The 21,646-nt window shown below is 62.0% G+C and overlaps 1 protein-coding gene across 1 annotated transcript in view; it reads right to left on the minus strand.

Annotated features, from left to right (window-relative positions):
- The window catches only part of RALGDS (ral guanine nucleotide dissociation stimulator), a 45,350-nt gene extending 24,392 nt beyond the window's left edge, over positions 1–20,958 (minus strand). The window contains exon 1 of the mRNA XM_012744114.2: positions 20,767–20,958. Coding sequence (XP_012599568.1) covers positions 20,767–20,784 — 18 coding nt within the window. The 5' untranslated portion in view covers positions 20,785–20,958. The remainder of the gene's footprint in view (positions 1–20,766) is intronic.
- Between the last annotated feature and the right edge of the window lie 688 nt (positions 20,959–21,646).

The following is a 21,646-nucleotide window of genomic DNA, read 5'->3' on the forward strand; positions in this document are numbered from 1 at the left end:
ACTCATTCTCTGATGCCCCTGAGGATCCCAGCAGCCCTCAAGGGAAGACAGTGACACCTGGCCAGGTTGACCATTTCCCTAATCTGTGCTTACCTGGCATCCTCACAACAAAAGTGGCTGGGGGGCTCCACTCTGGGGGCTGAGGCAGTGGGCTGCTGGGAAACCCAGTCCCGACGCCCAGACAGGGCTGGGAGAGGGGGCTGGGGCAGCCCCAGTGACTGGGGGTGAGTCTGCAGCTCAGGGCTCATGATAACCCTGCACTCAGCACTTGGAAGGTCTGCTGGGAGGTGCAGGAATCCCGGAGCACAAAGCAACCCCAGGAAGCAGTGTGTGTGTGTGTTATTATGACTTGGTGTCTCTCCCTTTCTCCCTCCTCCTGTCCCCAGCACACACAGCCCCGCCCCTGCCCAGCCCTCCCAGGTTCCTAACCTTCCCCTGGGAAGTGCGTCTGCCCTTCCTTGGGGGCTACAACAAGCCCCCAAGAACAACACTGTACTGACCTCTCGGAAGTCGGGATGTTGCTCACAGAGGAACTCTAAAAGGCAGCCTGTGAACTGACAGCTGGAAGCCAAATCCAGCCCACACGTGTGTTTTGTTTGGCTTGCAAAGTGTTTTCAAATTTTTGAGCCAACAGGAAAAGGTCAGGTGATTTCATATAAAAATCCACCGTTTCCGGCTTCTCCTGTAACTCTGGATGACCTGGCCACACTGGGTCTGCGTTCCCGCGTGCCACCAGGGCTGGGTGGGAGCTGACTGGCAGCCGTCCCCTTTAGCCAGGGCACGCGCTCCAGTTTGCCACAGGTCCCCTGGGCTCCCTGCATCACTCCCTGGCCCCGCAGGCAGGCAGCCGTCTGCGGTGTAAGGAAAGGGATGCTCAGGTCAAATCTCTGTGGTCCCTTTCCTCCCTGCCCCTACACCGGCTCTGGTCCCCAGACACACACACCAGCTTCCTGCAGCCTGGCCGACACGCCAGGGCCCTTGTACCAGCACTGCCGCCGGCCTCCAGCCCTCCCTTCTCTGGGCTTTTGTTCGTGGTGTCCCTTCAGCCTGGCTAGTGCTTTCCCCTTCCACCCACCCCTTGCCAAGTACATGACAAGAGGTTCATAAATGTCACCCCAGTGGACGTTCGAATAAGGACCCAGGCCTGCCTCTGCGCAGGGTCCCAGGGAACGGGCTTGGCGCCCAGGGTGCAGTCCTGGGGACTGCCAGGCACACAGCAGCTCAGAGCAAGAACTGGGCACAAAGCAACACCTGGGCGACACACAGACCTGGGCCCTCACCTCACCCAGCCTGGGCTCGGCCAGGGCTGGGAGGAACAACAGCCAAGCACCCAGACTCAGGTCAGCCCTGATAGAAAACCTCTCTCTGTGTGCTGGGCAGATGGAGGTCACCCCAATATGTCTGCTGTGATCTATATTTAGAGCCTGGGAGGACATGAAGAAGGTGTGGCCTGGCCACGCTCCTCGGTCATTTCCGGACACTGACATCAATCACCATTCCTAGCCTGCCTAGGTCCTGGAGTGTCCCTCTGTGGGCAGGTGAGCACGCACCTTGGCAGGAGGTGGTGACGCACCTGGCCCAAGCATGGGAGTTCCCAGCACAATGGGCGGGCCCAGCTTAGCCCCACCTCCTCTGCCGCTGGGTTCCTGGGACCTCTCAGTGGCTTCTTCCTCCCCTCCTCCTCCTCCTCTTGGCAAGGTGAGGTGTGGGGGTGGTCCTCATGGGCTGGAGGCTGAGCTCAGAGCTGGCCAGGAGGTGAGAAATGAACCACCACCATCTCCAGGGGACCACGCTGGAGGTGACATCATCATCGGCCCAAACCTCTGACCTCACAGGGCGTTCCTGTCCCAGGGCAACCAGCACTAGAGATGCCAGTTCCTGCAGCAGTGGAAACGCCCTGGCGGGGGGTGCGCTGGGCTCCCCTCACCCCGGTACTGGCCGGGGGCCTTGCTGTCCTTCCCCGGCTGTGGGTGCTCACACCGAACTCGAGCCCTTGGGATGCCAAGGAGGAGGCGCGCGGAGGAGCAAACGTCGTTGTGATAAGTGCCATCCACAGAGGGGAACTGGGGCCACTCTGACAACCGTCCCCCACTCCAAGGTGTGACTGACACCCCAGAGGTGGCACCAATTCCACGCATGACAGCCCAAGGTGGAGGGACGCAGAGGAGAGGGGAAGAGAGGGGGGACACGCAAACAGAAATGGGGACCGAGCCCTGAAACTGATCGGAAGGGAGAGGACACCAGTGAGGGGGTGTGGGCAAGGAGCCGGCATGGACAGAGCGAGGCCCCCACACCCAGAGCCCAGCCGACGCTGCAGAGGGCGAGGGAGTGCTAGGCATATGCAGTCAAGGAAGGGACAGTGGCCTGGCGGGTCCCACAGTCTCAGCCCCAACGTGTCCCCAAGCCCGGGGCCCCTGATCAGGAGGCAGGGACATCCGTCCCACAGCAGTGCCAGCACCTCCCCGTTCGCCCCTTCCCTGGAGGGAGGTCAGCCGCCAGCCCCCAGCTCCTCTGAAACATTCGGCCACGTGCCCGCTGGAAACCAGCACAGCTCAGCAAGACCTGGGGCGACCTGGCCCTGAGGGGCTGTTCCTTCCGGTAGGTCAGGAAACACCCTCTTGAGATTTGGAGCCTAGCTTTGGTTTGAGTCCCTGCTCTGTGTCTTCCTAGCCTGTTTCTCCATCAGTACAAAGAGGACAGCAGTGATAATCACACCACCAGACTGTTCGGGTGCTTGGGAGAGCAACACACAAAAGCACTTGGGAATCCAAGAAGCACCCTACGAATGCAGGGTGCACACCCCACGCCGCTGTGACGCGCACAGCCACCGCGCACCAACCCACTGGGGCCGGGGGACAGGCAGAGAGGCCACCCGAGTGGGCACCCAGGGGCTCCGCAGGGAGCCCCCAGCCTCCTCTCTCAGAGGTTCCCGTGTGGCCCCCAGCCAAACTCCCTCGACCGGCCCCGACAGGCAGGAGGGAGGGAGTTCACGGAAACCAGTTCCCGAGCCCGGGGCCCTGGCGCTGACCCACCCAGCCTCTCCCCGGTGGAGGCACCGGCTGCCCTGGAAACCTACCTCGGCGACGGGTGCCGGCAGAGGTGCCGGCCAGGGTGGCGGGCTTCGGAGAGTGGAGCGGCGGGCAACGGCCCACCGCCTGGCAGTCACCACCGAGACACAGGCAAAGAACACCGAGACCTTCCTCCCCCTGGGCACCGCCGGACTGACACCGGCCTGGCATGCTTCCCGGGCCATGGTGGGGCAGGAGCCCGGCGGGGAGTGGGCTCCGCGAGAGGCCCTCTGCCAGTGTGCCCGTCACCTGCCTGCCCTGATGGGGCCGAGCACTCATGAGTGCCTAGGCCTGGTGTCACCTGCGTGGCTGTCATACCTGCTCCTGTGACGGGCAGGGCCAGGAATTCCCACATGCACCAGGCCACGGGCCGGCCAAGAACGAGTGGAGGGCTCTGTCCCGAGCTGGCCCGGCAGCTCTAGCTGAACCTGCTCCTCCTGGGGGGACCCAGCTGGCTCCCCTGCCACCCCAAGGCCCCGTCTCCCTTCCCCTGCCTCGGGGGCCTATAAACCACCTCACAGAGCCAAAGGTGAGTAGGTGCATTAGCCGAGATCAAAACAGGGCTCGCCTGGCAGAGCTGGCAGCGGCGGGCAAGTCCAGCCAGCGGCTGTGGGAGGCGGACAGGAGACCCGGCCCTCATTCTGGACGCCCGCCCTGCCCACTGGACCTCGGGGCGCCTCCGTCCCGGGCACCCAGGGACAGGACTGTGTTTTAAACCAGCGGGTCTGGCTGAGGGCTGCAAACTTCATCTCACTGTGCAGGGTGGTCAAGAATACAAGACTGTCACCACCACCGTTCCCATCATTTCAGAAAAGACATCACCAAAACTAGGAGGGGCTGCCATCGGGAAGGGCAGTCACAAAATGAGTATGTTTGCTTCATGGATCGCTTACTACCTGTCCCTGTTTTTCTCATTTCGCTGCAAATCAGGCATTGGAAGCCATCAAATAAGTACAACACACCCCTTGACAGATGGGGAAACTGAGGCCCAGAGAGAGCAGGGACTTGCCCGAGATCTCTCGGGGAGAACCCAGGACGTGTGTCTGTCCCTGCTCTGCAGAGCCCACACACGCGCCTTCCCACACATTCAGAGCCGCGATCCCGAGGTCCAGCCATCCCAGGCGAGAGTCAGAGGCCAATAGGCCTGGCCACTTCCCCACCCTCCTGGGACCCTGGCTGTGTGTGGAGGGCCCCAGGCTGGGCGCACAGAACAGAGGTGGGGAGGAGGGGCAGGCAGGCACACCAGGCCCCGGGCCCTGCATCCCGCCAGCCAGCGTCTCACTCCCTCCTCGCCTGCTCCTCTGAGCATTTCACATCCTCTTCCGGTGATTTGTGGGCTGCAGGGGACCCGGCTGCACAGGCAGCTCAGCGCCTGGGAGCAGAGAGCTGGTTCCTGTCCTCACGTGCTGCTGCCTCCCTTGGGACCTGCAGGTTCCTCTTCTCCCCGCGCCTCAGTTTCCTGATGTGCTATGGGGGGATGGGAACGGCGGGGAGTGTATAGGGGTTTTCAAACTCTTGGTCCCTCCCCTCCCCTCCTAGCCAGCCTCACCCAGAGCTCTTGACCTTGAACTTGCACCCCGTGGCTCCCGTGGGAATATCTCTTTCATGGAAGAAAGGATTTCAGGGATACCCCAGCGTGGGGGTTCTCGGGAGCTGTGGGTGGGCGTGGGGTCAGGCCCAGCGGGGCAGACATCAGGGAAATAACTGGAGCGTTTGGAGGGGGGCCCTACAGCAGCGCCCTTCCCGCCTGCCTGCACCCACTCTTATCCCCGCAGCCCGGGCAAGTCTCCCTTCTACTAAATTCCCTCCAACAATCTCTGTCCCACACAGAACATCCAGTGGGAGGGGCTGGGGGCCCCACAGCAAGTCTCCCTTCTACTAAATTCCCTCCAACAATCTCTGTCCCACACAGAACATCCATGTGGGAGGGGCTGGGGGCCCCACAGCAAGTCTCCCTTCTACTAAATTCCCTCCAACAATCTCTGTCCCACACAGAACATCCAGTGGGGGCTATGGGGCCCCCAGCCCCTCCCACTGACTCCAGCCTTGGGCCTCCGCGTCCCTGCTGCACTGAGGCCTCTGGACCTGGGACCTCCGCGTGAGTGTCCCCTGCTGGGAACTGTGGCCTTCCCCCACGTCCTCGGCACTCGGCACCCTCCCCACCCACCCCTTGACTTCTCTGGCTACTTTGTTAATGCAGCAACACCATCCCTGACTGTCCCTGCCACCAGCCATCCCAGCCCCCTTCCCCTTCCACTTGGCACACTTCCTGCTCTGCGCCAGGCTCTGAGGCCCCCGTCCTCGCGAAGCCAGGCATCATCTCTGGCCTCTTGCACACAGTGACACTCAGCCCCGACCTTCAAGAAACAGCAGAGCCAACCAGGCTGTGAATCAGCCTGCCCCGGATTTAAATCCTGGCTTCCATGTACTCTGAAACCCTGGGCCAGTGACTTAGCATCGGGTGCCTCAGTTTCCTTGTCTGCAACATAGGCACGAGGGTGCTGGAGGATTTAATAAGAACTCAGCACGGGACTGGCTAACGGTTGCACTTGCCAGACATGTACTGATTATCTCCCCACGGCCACTACAGCTGGCGAAGGGTTGCATGCCTGTCCCGGTGCCTGGCGCGTAACAGACATTCGATAAATGCTGGTGGATACTGTCCCTGTGCCAGGTGTACTGTACCCTGGCTCCATACCTGAGAAAAAGCTCCAGATGGCACTCTGAGCCTGGCACTCAGAGTGTGGCCTCATAACTGGATCTCACTAGATAACTCGGAAATGTTTGTTGACATGAGAGCAAACACAAGAAGGGGTGCTGCAAGGCAAGCCCGGGCCAGGGGGAGGGCAGCGGGGAGGGGTGGCAGGCATGTCCAGGCTCTGTCCGCTCCTTCCCTGAGGCCAGGCCTCGTCCCCTCTGTCTGGGTCCTCAGTCTTGTGGGGAGAGAAGCCCCGTGCAGACAGGCAGGATCTGGTGAGGCGGGCTGCAAGGGTCGGTAGGGATGGAGGAGGGAGGGATTCCTGGGGTGCTTGGGCCGCTCTCAATCTTGGCCTCTCACCCCTGCAATGCCAACCGCCTGGCCACATGGCTGCGGGCATTGCTTGGTGCGGTGCGGCTGCCGCTTCAGCGGGGAGCTCTCCAGATGCAACGGGGGATGTGGGAGGGCCTTCCCTGAGCCTTGGTTTCCTCGTCTGCCAGTTGACTTCTCCACCCAGCCCTGCGGGATCAGCGGACTGGAAAGGGATCAGTGGGACAGGAAAAGTGTTTCCTACGGTGTGAACGTTGCGGGGTGGGCGTTTCACCTTCACAGGGGTCGCGGGGCTGCCCCGTTAGGTGTGTTTGTGCCTTAACACCTTTGACTGCACAAGCGTCCTGTGCTTCCTGCGCTGCTGCCGGACACCTCCAGCCCAACACAGCTTCCCCAGCCTGTTACCCCCACCTGCCCCCACCCCAGCTCAGCCTCCAGCGCAGGTAGGTCGGCCTGGCCTCAGGGCCCAATCCCGGGACTACTCCTTTCCAAGCTAGGCGGGGCTGCCCGGGAGCAGCGGGCACTCAGCAACCTGGGAAGGGCCCCAGGGACTGAGTCATGGGCAGAAGGCAGGAGCAAGGCCAGCTGACGCTCAGAAATGTGGGAGCCCCGAGGAGGCAGGGCCAGTGGGAGGGGAGGAGCTGGGTGCATCTACCCCTCCTCCCACCCACGTGGTCCCTGCCACCCGCTGCCCCTAGTAGGGGAGAGCAGAGCCTTTGTTCCCTGCTGGCCTGGTGTGGCCACATGATGTACCACATCACTGTCACTGCCTGGAACGAAGACCAGGGCTCTGGGGGCATGACGGCACTTGGGAAGCTCCACCTGCAGCCAACCTCCCCCACCCGCCCCACTGCCCACCCTGGCTGCCACCGGGGCTGGGCCTACCGAGGACAAGAACAGCACAACCATTTCCTACCCATCTACTGTGCCCAAGGCTCACACAGCCCTGACTCCACGCTTCTCCCAGGACACCAGGTCATGTGACCTGCCAACGGTTCCACAGTGCCCTGCCCACCACGCCAGGTGGCCTGGGATAACGTACCTGGCCAGCTATACGCAAGCCCAGACTAGCAAACCTCAACTCGGGTGTGCGTGCGTGCCCAGGTGCGAACCCACGCCCCCGGCCCAGAGCCCTTTGGTGGAGGAAGGTGCTGCCGGGGGAGCTTGCTGTGCCCCACTTCTGGGGTGGGGGCTCTCTCCCGTTCTAGGTGGTGGTAGGCCCTGGCTGGGCGTGAGGCCCATTGTTTATAAACAACATGTGGCTGTCGCTAGGACCTGTGACTCAGAGCTAGAGTGGTGACTCCTCTTGAAGCTGTTTACTCAGCACAACATCCTGTCCAGGAAGCAGATAGGAGAGGCTGTGGCCCGGCTTTTGCTCCTCTTTCCTGCTGACCTGACTCGGGTCCTGCTGGGGGGACAGCCCAGCTCCCTTCCCCATCATTTCTGGGAACCTGGGGCCCATCATCAAGTCACTCAACACACACTCACGGCCAGGCTGGCTCTGCCAGGCAGGGATGGCGCTGTAGCTGTGCATGGGACAGCCAGGCCCTGGAGCCTGGACGAACACGCAGGTCTGGGTCCGGGGGGCATCTGTGCCTGGCCTCCCCCCAGCCCTGGCTCTGACTAGCAGACTCCCAGGCACTGGGGCCCTGTAAACACCCTGCAGCCCAAAGGCAATGCCTGCCCACATTTAGAAGCCTGGGAGGCAGGACAGCTCCTAATGCCCCTTCGTCCCCCAGGGCCCCGTCTGGCCCTACCGTCAGCACCCCTCAATGAGCACCAAGCACTTTCCCATGCAGCACCTGCCAGACAGACAAAGCCACAATTATTATCTCTGTTGCAAAACAGAAAACCAAGGCTCAGAAAGGGCAAGCTTGCCTGAGGTCACACAGCCTGTCAGTGCCAAGGTCAAGTGTACACCCAGGCCTAGCTGGCTCACAGGGCTGCTTGCTTTCCTCTGCTCTGTGCCAGGTTAACGATCGCAAGGAGATTTGTTCCTGGCAGCACAGGCAGACTTGAAGCTGCCAGGTCCCCGTCACCAGGGTGGGCAGTCTGTCCCCTGAATGAAACCCAGGCTGAGAATTCCGACTTGCATTTCCCTGATCATTGCTGTCCCCCAACCTGGTGCCTAAACTGGAGTCAACAACCCCCCGATATTTCCACTATGCACTGATGTGCCAGTGTGGGTATCACTTCATCAGCACGATGTGAGAGGCAAGTTTCGCAGGTGAGCTTGCGAAGTTCTGTCCCTCCGAACTTCGCAGGGACAGAAGTTCGGAGATAGATGGCACAAAACTCACGAAAGCCACACAGCAGAGCAGGGCTTCCAACCCTGTCTGGCTTTGGGGCTGCTGCTCCCAGCTGTTCCTTCCTGAAAACTCTCAGCTTGTCACAGAATCAACGGTGACTTTATCACTGTGGTGCCCTTTTAAGGCCAGGGCAAGTACCGCAGTGGCCCCGGGTCTACAGGAGGACCACTGGGGTGGGCAGAGACTCAGAGTGAGTCCTGTTCCCCTGCTCTAGGCTGGGGAGACCCAGGGGCCCCTAGGAACGACAGACCGGTGGGACGCACCTGCCGAGGCGAGGCAGTGGAAGGTGGGTTGGGGTTGGGAGAGAAAGGCAAAGAGGGCCGAGCTTATTTTGGCAGATGAAGCTTGGCCCCACCCCAGGCAGCACAGTAACTCAGCAGGGGGTGATTCACCCACCGCAGGGCTCCGCTGCACTGGCTGCCTGCCCGCCGGCCCCTTTCACCAGCCCACTGAGTCATGCAGGTTGCCAAGAAGCAGAGGATCCGAGAATCCAGGCCCCGCCCAGCTGCTCCTGCTGGCTTTGAGCCCAGCAGGATCCAGCAGCCGCCTAGGGCAGCAGCTCCCCTCCCCCTGCAGCAGGAGACAGCCCCTCCCCCACCCGCCTGCCCCCCTCCACCAGGAGCCCCACGTCCAACTGCAGGATCAGAGCAGCAGCTGCGGGCTTAGCGGGGCCAAAGCCCAGCCTGTCGCTTTCTGGTGGGTGAAGCTGGATGAAGCCGGGCAGGCTCCTTCTCCCTGCTGAGACTCAGTCCCGGCTCCTACACAGAGACCATCTCTGCCACAGAGAGACCACGTCGTGGAAAAGTGAGATGCCGATGGGAAGAACTGACGCAAGCCCCGTGTTAAAAAAATGGTACCTCGGCCGGGCACGGTGGCTCACACCTGTAATCCTAGCACTCTGGGAGGCTGAGGTGGGCAGATCGCTCAAGGTCAGGAGTTCAAAACCAGCCTGAGCAAGAGCAAGACCCCGTCTCTACTAAAAACACAAAGAAATTAATTGGCCAACTAATATATATAGAAAAAAAATTAGCCGGGCATGGTGGCGCATGCCTGTAGTCCCAGCCACTCGGGAGGCTGAGACAGGAGGATTGCTTGAGCCCAGGAGTGTGAGGCTGCTGTGAGCTAGGCTGATGCCATGGCACTCACTCTAGCCTGGGCAACAGAGCAAGACTCTGTCTCAGAAAACAAACAAAAAAAATATATATATATATGGTACCTCAAGGTAGACTGGGACACTCTGCGGGGAAGAATCGGTGGTTCTTGGTTTTAATTCGGGGCTGGCTGAAAGTTTTGTAAAATGCAACCCAAATGACGCAGCGATGCCAGACGGCCTCAGAGGCTTCTGAACACTGTTGACTCTCTCACTAAGCAGGCGAGGATCAGTGACAGAGTGTGCAGCCTGTCCTGGCTGCAGGCCACACAGGGGCCAGGGACACAGCCACAGCGCTCACACGGCCGGCCGGCCCACACGAACTCACTGAGCACTTACCAGGTGCTGGGTGCGGTTCAGGCACCCGAGATATACCAGGGACAAAACAGACAAAAAGCTGCCTCTGGTCTTGGGGCTGAATAAGTAAAATAGCGCCTGAAGGTGAAAATGCTGTAGAAGGAATGCAACAGTAAGGGAGTAGGGGGCGTGCTGGGGTCGGAGGCTGCAATTGCAAACTGGCCAGGTGAGCTGAGGAGACAGCCCAGGTAAGGACTCAAAGGAGGGACCCCGAAACACTGTCCTGCCGTGGGGTCGTTTCATGCCCCGCCATGGGCTCCATGCTCCAGAGGGGGCAGCAGGCACGCTGTCCTGCTCACCCTTCCACACCCAAGTGGCCCAGGAGGATGCCTGGCCCGTTGTGAGTCTTCGCAACTGCTAACAGGTAAGTGGGTGGACACGCCACTCACACACGCACACGCGTGCACACAGGCGGAAAGAGCACGGCATTCTAACCCAGGCGTCCCTTCCCTCTTTGAAAAGTTGGAAGCACAGGGGAGTTGAACATAAGCTCCTTGAGAGCAGGGACTCTGTTCCCTGACAGACCCGGCCCAGAACAGCACCAGGCATGCAGTGGGCGCCCCCTAAACACCTGTGCGAACAAGGGGACCCAATCGTCCAGACTGTTCCTGCAGCTTCCAAGTCTCCGGGCTCAAATGTTTAGAGTTCCCTGTGGGAAGATCACCAGGAAAGCTTCCTGGAGGAGGCGGAGAGGCTGGGAGGAGCGGGAGGGGCGGCCGTCTCTGCTCACCTGGCTCCCACTAGCGCTTCCCAGAGGGGGAGGCTGCGCGCGGAGGCGGGGGCAAGCCCGGGCGGGGAGGCAGGAAGGCGGCAGCCAGGCTTTCTGGGAAGCAGGGCCCAGAGGTTCCCAGAAGCCATCCTGCCCTGGGACGTGGGAGCGGGAGGCGGGCGGTCGGGTTGGCTCCGGCTCCACCCAGGGGCCTTTCTCCTTCCTAAATTTCTGGCCCAGGAACAATCTCGGGGACAGGGTCTCTCTCATCAGGTAATGGAGGCTGCTCTGGCGCAGGCAGCGAAGCCCCTCCCCCGGCACAGCCGGGCCGGCGAGGCTAGGGGATGGCGCTGAGCCCACGGTCAGGCCCCTGTGCCCAGCAGGCCCCGGCCACCCGGTACTCAGGGCCATGGGAACCAGGACAAGCGGGCCCTTGTGATGCGGAAGGCTGCCTGTCGTGCCAGGGACACTGTGTGCTGGTGCTGCCACCGGCCTGCTGCCTGCCTGAGGAGGCCCAGGGCCTGGGCGGTGGGGCTGCCCTTTCAGAGGGGACCTCCTGAGTGGCCCTGGCCCGGAGAGGGGGCAGGGCTCCAGCTGGCGGTTGGGAGGTGGCCGGGCTGGTGCCCACTGCCCTCTTTCCCACAGTCCTCTTCCTGCAAGGAACTTCTCCCAGACTGGGGGCGGGGGACAGTGTTGGGCACAATGCCTCGGGACTCCAGGACCCCGGGGCCCAGTGACACTGTCTCGTCTCATCCTCCTGCCACCCACTGTCCCTGTCAACCCCTGGACTTTGCCCCTTCCTCGGTTTCTCCCCCCAAACAAGGCTCAAGGGCCTCTCCTCTCTGCCTCCAGCTGCTCACACCTGGGATGCCTGACAAGGGACAGCAGGGCAGCAGGTGTCCTCGCCTGCCCGGGCTCCCTCCACGAGCTGTCCAGGTCTCCATGGCGCTGTCAGGCAATAGAGCGCCTGGGTGTGCCAGGCACAGCCGTCTACCCGGCAACAGACCAGAAAACTGACACCCTGCGGCCGAGAGCCGGACCCTGAACACTCAGGGCTCCTCGTGGTCAAGGCTCGGGCCTGGTGCTCTGAAAAGACAAGACACAAACGTACACGTGCATACCTTGTGACAATGTGCTCTCCCTCTCCCGCGTACCAGTCACATGTCCCCACACGCAGCGACACGCATCCCTTCTTCACATATGTGCTCGCTCAGCCAAATGCAGGCCTGCCACGCCCATTGGCACAGAAGGTCACCCAAAGGCAGAGAGACGCTCCCAAGACACACACACACACACAAGCAGGCATGCACACACGATACCACATCACAGGACCCAGACACAGCCCCGCCCCCGCAGGCCCAAGGCCCCGGATGCGTGCCCCACACGCTACGTCTGCCAGACAACAATGGCCATCCAGCGCCACAGACCTCAGGGCCAGCGTGCCTGGTCCTGGCAGGGCTGTTAGGAGGGGAAGAGGTGGCACGTGCTCCGGGCAGGGATTTCCTGGCCTCAGCGGAGGGGAAGGAAACTGCACTTGGAATCGCTGCCAGGGGCCAGGGGGCCAGGGAGACGGTGCTGCCAGCTCAGCCTTGCACACTGGCACTGCCTGCCTGCCCCCAGACCCAGCACCCAGCCTGGAAACTGGCCCCAGGGAGGAAGGGGATCCAGGTGGGCTCCCATATGGCCTGGGCAATGTACTCAACTTCCCTGGGCCCAAGTTTCCCCATCTGCAAAAACTTGTGGATTCAACTCAGGGCCCCACCTTTGCACCCCTCACCCCCACCTGCAGCCCAGGTCCCCAAGGGCAGTCATGGCGGGTGGGCCATCCAGCCGTCCACCTTCCGTGGAGCAAACCCACATTGCCTGCCACCTGCAGAGGGCCTGTTGTGTGGTGCCAGAAGCTTTAGACACACACAGAGACACACCTCTGCGTCCCTAAGTCCACACACGAGGCCAGGGAGGCACAGAGGAGCTAAGGAACCTCCCAGCCTGGACCCCCACCTGGCCCCCAGGCTTCTTTCTCCCCTTTGACCTCCAGGCAGGCAGCCCTGGCCTCAGCGCTGCTGTTCTTGGTGATCATGGTGGCAGATGATCAAGCTAATCTAATCGGGTGTGCAATCAGCTCATGACATGGTCCTCCTCCCTACAGCTACAGCCTAGCAGCGGCAGGGTGGGACCAAGAATCCCTTTGATGGGCTCATTTTAGGTGGTGGCAGCCCCAAGCACTTAAATATGCCCCCCACCCACATTCTCACCCTCCCAGTTTTGAATTGACATTAACAGGGTGTCTGTCCCACCTTCTGGGACAGACACCTAGGGTCCAGATGAAGTCCCAAGGGGGTTGGGGTGGGAGAGGTGGGCAAGTTCCTAGACTCAGGGACACCCACTAGCCAAGGGTCCTTTCTTTCAGCTGGATAAGCCCACCCCCCTCCACCCGCACCTGGTACACAAAGATCGGATGGGCCCACCTGGAATCGCAGGTGGTGTCCAGAGAAGAGGCCTTGTGCCCGCCCCAGGGGAACGATTCTGGATCCTCACCCAGAAAGAAGGATGGATCCAGGGTGCCCTCCAGCTAGGGATAGACCCTGGTCCCCTCCAATCCTGCCTGGGGGGGCTGAGCAGCCCCATTTGGTCAACGTGCACCCACCCGGGAAGGAGAAGAGGCCAGGGTGGCCCAGAAGGTGGGGGTGGGCGGCAGGGGCAGGCTTTGCTCCGCACCTTTGTTCCACTTTTCTTTACCTAGTCCGGCGGTGTCCAGTGTGAACTTGGGCAGCTGCTGCTCGGCCCGTGCCAGTCTGCACTCCTCACCCCTGCACCAGTACCACCCCCCCCAACGCCCCGGCTCCTTGCTGGTCACCCCCAGCCCCCTAGCTCCCCTGGGTTGGTGGGGCAGAGTCCCGGGGGGATGATCCACTGGAACTACTGCGCTGCCCTGCAAATTGAACCTGGTGCCTGGCACAGGGTAGGGGGTGCCACGAGAGCCTCTCCCAACTGTGGGGGTGGGCATACCCTTTACCCACTTGACAAGGTGGGGCAAGGGAGGCTGGGTGGGGACTGAAGGTCACAGTAAGCAAATGATGGTGGTCAGACTAGAATCCTGTCTCCCTAGGGGCTCCGGGAATCCCCTGGGGGGTGGTTACCAATAGTCCCACCCCTCCCTGCCATCCCCAGAGAGAACACCTGAGGGCAGCTGGCCTCACATCCTTCCCGCCCCAAAGCCCAACCCCTGGGGCAGTCTGGTCTCCCCCATCCCGCTGCGTGGCCCTTTCCTGGGGTCCAGGGCTCCCTCACCTTGCTCCCTCCAGGCTGGATACCCCTCCTCTGTGTCCTCAGCACAGCTGGGGTGCGGTGGGGGGTGCCCACAAACTAAAGCAGCCCTGAAGGGCTCCCTGAGGGCAGGATTTCCTCGCATCCTCACAGCAGCTGGGGAAGGGGGCCGAGGGGGAGGCAGCTGGCTCAGGGGGGTTTTGTGCACATTCTGGGACACCCTGTAACAAGCACTGCGCTGGAATTCAAACCTAGGTGTGCTGCTCCAGAGCCAGTGCACTTAACTGACGCCACTTGTTTCTCCTGAAGTTGGGAGATGAATGGAGGTAGTTGGAGGAGCCGGGCAGTGGCTGGCCTGTTCCTGGTCCCCTCACCCTCCTGCCCCAAGGCCCCAGGAGGGGACATAATTCACAGGGCAATGCTTGTGCATTCAATGGTGAACACACAGGCAGAGGGGTAGATGGGTCACAGATGGGGAAACTGAGGCCAGCGAGAAGGGACACGCTAAGGTCACACAGCTAGTAGGTATCAAGGTTGGCCCAGAACCACAGTCCCACTGCAGGAGCTCTACCCACCCCAGCCACACCTTGGTCCAGGCCCAGGGAGCCCATGGCTGCAGGGGGGAGGGGGCCAGAGCACAGGCCCCATGCCTGCCCCCACCCCAGCTGGCACCGGGCCCCACGCCCTGTGCCTTCAACCCTACGTCTTCTGACATTCTGCCACTGTGCACTCCAACTCAGGTATCCAGGAAGTGGCCTCTGTTGCTAGGGGACTGGCCTGATGCCAGGTGGGGGGATGGGGGGGAGTGGGCTGGGGCTTCCCTCGGGAAAGATTTGGGGGTGGGGGGCGGCTGGGTCCTGTCTCGGGGTGGGGGTGGACCCACAAGAAGAGAACCGGAGCAAGCTTGGCAGCTCGGGCCCATTTCTCTCCCTGTGCCAATGGGGGCCTTGGACTCGGGCTCTGTATTTTCTCAGGGTTCTTGGGTTTTGAGCCTCAAGAGTCTCCTCTTAGGGCCAGGGGTGGGTGGTGCCCTTGTGGGTGAGGGGGGTGAGCCACTGGAAAGCCCCAGCCCTGAGCCTTCCTGCAGGCAAGTATTTTGGGGACCTGCAGTTGCCAAGCAACTGCTCTGGGTTGCCATGGAAACTCTCCCTTCCTCTGGGCTTGTCATTTTAGGGGGATGCCACAATCCTTCCCATGTCCTTTCCTCTCCACCTGCTCACCCTGGCTTGGCTGACCTGGGAGGGGCAGGGAGGGTTCTAAGCTCACCCCCAACCCCCACGGGGGGCCCACCCACCTCTCCCCTGATAGAAGACTGAGGCTCAAAAACCAAGAACCACCTCCTCTCCAAAACACAGAGACCAGAGTCCAAGGCCTTCATTAGAGTGGGGAGACATGGCAGGGGCTCATTAGCTGTGTTTACGTCTCCTTCCCGCCGTTAACCACCACCTGGGCCTCAAGCCCTGCCCAGCCCCGGCCAGCCCAGCCCTGACAGTGGAATCCCCTGTAGTTAGAAGGAATTTGGTCCCAGCCCTGGGGCCCAGCCCCTCCCAGGCTTGTCTGCACACAGCGATGTGTCCCTGTTAGACTTGTTACTCTGTAGCTGTGGGAGTCCCTTCCCCTTCCATTGCCTCAGTTTCCCCACCCAGAAGCGAGGATGGCAGTGGCATCTACCTCCCAGAGTGTTGGGCAGATACAATGGGACAGTGCCGCACAAGGCCAGGCACATAGAAGGGGCTTCAGGCTGGCCGTCATCACCAGGCACTCCGCAGTACAGGACAGAGGCTTGGGAGTGGCCCGGGAGGGACTCTGCAGAACACGGCCCGAGGCTGCGTGGCCGATCACTCTGCTGACGGCAGAGCGGCCACTGAATCCAGGCCCCCAGACTCCCAGTCTGAGCCTTCTCCACGAGGCCAGCTGCGCACCCCACACCCCTGCTCCCTACGGTCCCGACCCCTCAGAGGGGAGCCAGGGTGCTCGGACGGGCGGGGTGCTCAGCACGGGCCGGGCGTGCCGGGGCCCTGCCTGAACATCTGCTCTGGGGATCCATCGATGGACCGGCTGTGGAGGACCAGGCCTCAGGGACCAAGGCTGAGGTGGTGGAAGAGGCCTTGTGGGATTCAGAAGTATGGGGCTGGGGGGAGGTGGCAGAGTGAGGAATGGCCTCCACTCCCTCTTGCTGACATGGGGGTGAGCCCACTCGTGGCGGGCAACCAGGACTCCTGTCCTCAGCCCCACGCTGCCCCACTGGCATTGTATATCACAGGAGCATCTAAGGGACCGTGCTGGGCCCGCCAGGTGCAAGGCCAGGTTGGGCGGCACTGCTCCCCTCTGGGCAGGGTCTCTTTGGGGAAAGGACCCCTAAAGTCACGACCTGCACGGCCAGCCCACCTATGTCCACAGCTGCCTTCCCTGTGCCCCAGACCTGGGCCGCCCTGCGGTAACAGGAGAGCAGTTTGGAAGCCACAGGTGTAATCTAGCTGCAGAGCCCCGGACAGGGCTGAGAAGGGCTGGCTCAGCTTGCAGGCGAGGAATGAAACCAAATGCAGAGTCCTGGCCCCACAGCCTCCCTGCTCCCCCTACCACTCACCCCTGCCTTCCTCTCTGTTCCCTGGACACCCGCTCTGCAATGCACAGTCTTTGTCATCGGCCATCTGTCGCCTCCTCAACGAGCCCCCCAACCTCCAATGCAAAGTCGTCACGCAGTCACCACCCCTCGGGCCCGCCTAGTTTGGTTTCCTTCAGAGCGTGTCACCTATGAAATGAGTGTGCTCCTGGCCTGTTTACAGTTGCGTGTCATCTTGAAACCAGACCGCGAGACCTTTGTCTGCTGGGCCCAGTGCAGTGCTGGGGAGTGCGCGAGGGCACAGCGCCACCTGCTGGTGCTGCCACCAAAACGCGCCAGGCCAGGGAGCACGCCACGCTCCACTCAGCCCCCAACCCCCAGCTAGGGGCTGAGATCCTGCTACACCTCTGGACCCCCCCAACTGCTCCCCCAGTCCCTGAGGACACCTGGGTACCTGGCCTTCGGGAGGTGAACCATGCCCAATATTCCATTATGGGGTGAACTGTGTTCCCCCCAAAAGATTCCCGGCACCTGTGAATGAGACCTTATTTGGAAATAGGGTCTTTGCAGAGGTGATTAACATGAGGTCATACTGGATTAGGGTGGACCCTAATCCAATGGCCGGTGTCCTTAAATAACAGGGAAAATCAGACACGATACACAGCGGCGGCCACGTGAAGACCACAGCAGAGTTTGGAGTGATGCGTCCAAGAGACAAGCTGAGGGTTGCCGGAGCCACCAGAAGTTGGTCTCAAACTCCTGGCCTCAAGCAGTCCTCCTGCATGGGCATGAGCCACGGTGCCTGGCCAACCACCCACCAGAAGTTGGAAGAAGCAAGGAAAGATCTCCTAAAGCCTTCAGAGCGAGCATGGACCCTGTTGACAGCTTGATTTTGGACTTCCGGCCTCTAGAACAGAGACAGTGAGTTCTGTTGTGTTGAGTCCCCCGGTGTGGAGTACTTAATTACAGCAGCCTTGGGACACTTGTAGGATCGATACTGGCCCGACCACCCCCATCTTTGCCATCACACCTCCCCGAGCACAGGCGAATCCCCTCTGAACCTGCCCACTCCCCAGATGAACACCACCCCTTCCCCTGACAACTTTTTTTTTTTTTTTTGAGAGAGTCTTGTTTTGTTGCCTGGGCTAGAGTGCCGTGGCGTCAGCCTAGCTTACAGCAACCTCAAACTCCTGGGCTCAAGCAATCCTTCTGCCTCAGCCTCCTGAGTAGCTGGGACTACAGGCATGCGCCACCATGCCCGGCTAATTATATATATATATATATATATATATATATATATATTAGTTGGCCAATTAATTTCTTTCTATTTATGGTAAAGACAGGGTTTCTCTCTTTCTCAGGCTGGTTTCGAACTCCTGATCTTGAGCAATCTGCCCGCCTTGGCCTCCCAGAGTGCTAGGATTACAAAGGCGTGAGCCACCGCGCCCGGCCTTCCCCTGACAACTTTCGGGACTGTCAATACTGCCTCCTCTGGCAGGTAAGTGCGCCAACTGCCTGAACGGACACATCCCCTCTTTGCTACTTTGCCATATTCAGACATTGGTGAAAATCGAGGGACAGCAGTGCTGGGGGTTAAAGGAAGTGGGGAGGGTGATGGCAGCTGGGGGGCCAGGCAGGAGCTTGCAGGGGCAACAGCCACCCCTGTGAGCTGGGATGGCCAACCTCTGGGTCCCCACACTCCCCTGATGAGGCTCAGAGAATTAAAGTCATTTGGGTCATCTAGCTCCTCCCTCTTTCCAGTCTGTGACCCTGGACTAGGCCATGTCCCCCCCCTCCACATGCACGATGGGGAGCACGCTAGCCCCTCCTTGCTAGGGACACCATCATGTGTATGTGAGACAGTGTCTGTAAGACCTGTTCACTAACACACCAACTTAGAGATGGAAGTTATGAGAAGGGGAGAGACTCGGCACGGGACCCCAGCCACAACAGGGCCGGCTCTGGGGCTGGGATTAGGGAAAACCACTCTCGGCCTCACGTCCTCCTCTGCAGCACTGGAGGGGGGGTGTGAAAATCAGGCAGAAATCAGGTATCGGCCCCTCTGGCGTAAACCTCCCCATGGCTTCCTGCCGTGTTTAGAGTCAGACCCAAGTGCCTCCCCCAGGCGGGCTGGACCGAGTGACTGCCTTCCCACCTTCCCACCGACAGAATACAGCAAAAGTGCCAGCCTCACAACCACTGTGACTTCTGCCATGCTTCTTTGCTGTGCCCCCCCCCACGTCCCCCGCTCTGGGGAAGCAAGTTCTGAGCTGCCGCAGGGAGGCCCACATGGCAGAGAGCCAGCAGAGGGCCGGCCGACAGCCACGGAGGAACTCAGGCCCTCGGTGCAAACGGAACCCTGCCCCTCGGGTGGGAGGGACTGGGACACGGGTCCCTGCCCTGTCCCGCCTCAGCTGAGACCACAGCCTCCCCAGAGACCTGGGGGCAGAGGCCCCGGCCCAGGGCTGGGCCGGGTCACAGGAACTGTGGATAGTCCCTGTCTGTTGGACGCTGTGAGTCGGGGGGACGCTGCCACCCAGCCACGGTGGCCAGCACGGTCCCCAGGCCCTGGGGGCTGCTCGCCCTACCCCCAGCTCTCTCCAGCCACACTGGTCTCCTTTCTAAGCTCCTGCCTGTCTCTGCCACCAGAGCTTTTCCCGGCACACTGTCCCTAGACTTGTGCAGCGCTGGCCTTCCCTTGTCCTTCCGGTCACAGCATAAATGTCATCTCAGAGTGACCTGTCAGACCCCGCCCAGGGACCCCAGCCCCTCTACTTTCACAACAGCCCTTGCTCTTTCTTACAGGTGTTTGCCTGGTGCTTTGTCCACCTCCCCGCAGCCCGTAGCCCCGGGAGGGCAGGGCCCAGGGTTTGCGGGTGGTGGTGTCATTTTTAGAGCCCCGCCCAGAACTAGCACGGAAGCCCCCCCAGGGCGCGTGCGGGCACATGCGCTGAATGGGAAGATGAGAGGACGTCGGAGCCCCTCCCCACCCAGAGCAGCTCACGCAGTGCGCACGGACGCTAGCAAGGGAGGTGCTCGCTGGCTGGAGGCAGGGGACCCCACAGCGACCCGACCGGGGCTCCCCCAGGCTCCAGCCGCTCCACGGAGCACAGCGGGCACTGCCGCCCCTGGTGGCCAGAGCTAGCACTGCAGCCCCAGACAGGAAACAGAAAACAAAACACACACCTTTGTTTGGGTGTTGTCAAGGTAGCAGCTCTCCCAGGGCCCAGGGGGGCAAAGCAGCAGGACCTGCTGGCTCCAGGGGCGATTGAAGGAACGTCAGAAGCCTCCCTTGCTCCCCTCTTTCCCTCTGATGGCCCTGGGGTGTCCAGTTCACCCATGAGGACTCCTCACCCCAAACAGGGCAGTGACTGCTGCCCCGCTACAAATGAGGACCCCGAGGCTCCAACAAGGACATGGCCCTGGAACCCAGAGGAGGGGTTCAGTGCTCTGCCAGGCTCTGCGCCACCCCAGGTCCCCAGTCCCCCAAACCCCAGGCTGCTCTCTGCTCAGAAGCCAGGGAGGAGAAAGTCTTTTCCAAGGACCTCAGTGGGCAGTGAGTCATCGATGGAGAATCAGGCCAACGCACACGTCCATGAGCCTGGGGGGCCCTTGGGGTCAGCGAGGCCGAGCACCCCAATTTGCAGAGGAGGAAACTGAGGCCTTCTCCCCTTCAGCTCCCTCCGTGCTAAGGAGGGAAGCTCATCCTAGGTCCAGGTGCCGGAGTGCTGGACGCAGGACCCCCACCCTGTCCTCTGGAGGGTGCCCTGGGGTTGGCCCCTGCCCAAGCAGACCCTGGGAACCTTGGGGCTCCCCTGCCCAGCAGCCTGACATGTCTCCCCCTCCCAGCTGTGGGCCCCGGCAGGTTGCTAGGAGACTGGGATGCCCGGGTCGTGGCAGAGCTGTCTCCAGCCTCTCTCTTCTTTCCCCCTTGTCACCTCCCCTCTGTCCAGTCCTCCCCTGGTCGCTAGGAAGCGTGTGGTGTGTGTACCTGTGCGTACGTGGGGATCCCCGAAGAGCCCCCCATGAGAGGTGGTGGGCAGGGGGTCCCCAGCTTTGAGCTCTGGCCTAGGAGGCCGGAACCCTCTCTTCTCCTCCGGACTCTGCCCACCTTGTGTGCCCTGGGCCAGTCCTTGCCTCGCTCCTGGCCTCAGTTTCCCTACTGTACCAGGAGGGGTCGGACACGGAACTGCGTAAGCGAGCGCTGAGCGTGGACGCGGCGCCCTCCCCGCTGGGTGGGGTGTGGGCGGGGGCGTGCAGTCCTCCCTCCACCCCCGACGGCGGGAGGGCGCCCGGGGCCGGGCGGGGCACTCACCTGGCAATCTACCATCATCCTCAGCCTTGGCAGCGCATCGCCAGCCCCAAGGCGGGGCCCGGGGCTCGCAGTGGCCGCTCGCCTCGGCCCGCGCGCGGCGCAGGGGGGCGCCCGGCTGCGGGGCTCATGGCGCGGCCTCCGGTCCCCGCCGGGCCCGGGGCTCCGTGGCCCGCGCCGCCGCCGCCCGCGCCGCTCCCATTGTCTGCGCCGCGCCGCCGGCCGCTCGGGCCCGCCGCTCGGTTCCGCCCCGGCTCCCGGGGCTCGGGCCGGGGGGCGGGGACAGCCGCGACCCCGCCCCAGCCCGCCCGCAGGTGCGAGGGGCGGGCCCGCCTGGCGAGCTCGGGAGCGCGCTCGAGCCTCCCTCCCGGACGCGGGCGGACCCCGCGGGCCTGCAGTTCCCGGCCGGGCGCGCTCACGGGGCCTGCGCGGGACCGCGAGCGGCGCGTGCACGTGACCCGTCTCGCCGCGCTCACGCGCTAAGTACTCTGCGCGGCCGATCTCACGTGTCCCTCCGCCTCAGCCTGCAGCTCTGTGCTCCACACCCGCCTAGGACCTAGGCCACCCTCGCTCCAGCTAGGCGGGGGCTGCTGCGTTGCGAGGGTGTCACCAAATATATACCGTCACCCTGTCGCCTTAGTACCCCCATGCCACCTGCAGGACTTGGGTGGATGGTTGGGGTCAGGGAACATGAGGCGACAGTAGACACGAGCCTGGGTGGGGAGGTCAGGCCGCCCCTCCCTTCCTCCTCCCCAGCCCCCTCCTTGTCTTCCACAAGGTCTGGCCTGTCCCTGGCGTAGGAGGGGCCGCAGGGAGCCGGGGCCCCACAACAGGGCTGAGCCAGGGTTGGGCAGTCATTGTTGTTAGGGAGCCCCTGCCCTCA

Source organism: Microcebus murinus, chromosome 12 (genome assembly GCF_040939455.1).
Source record: "Microcebus murinus isolate Inina chromosome 12, M.murinus_Inina_mat1.0, whole genome shotgun sequence".
Taxonomy (NCBI): domain Eukaryota; kingdom Metazoa; phylum Chordata; class Mammalia; order Primates; family Cheirogaleidae; genus Microcebus; species Microcebus murinus.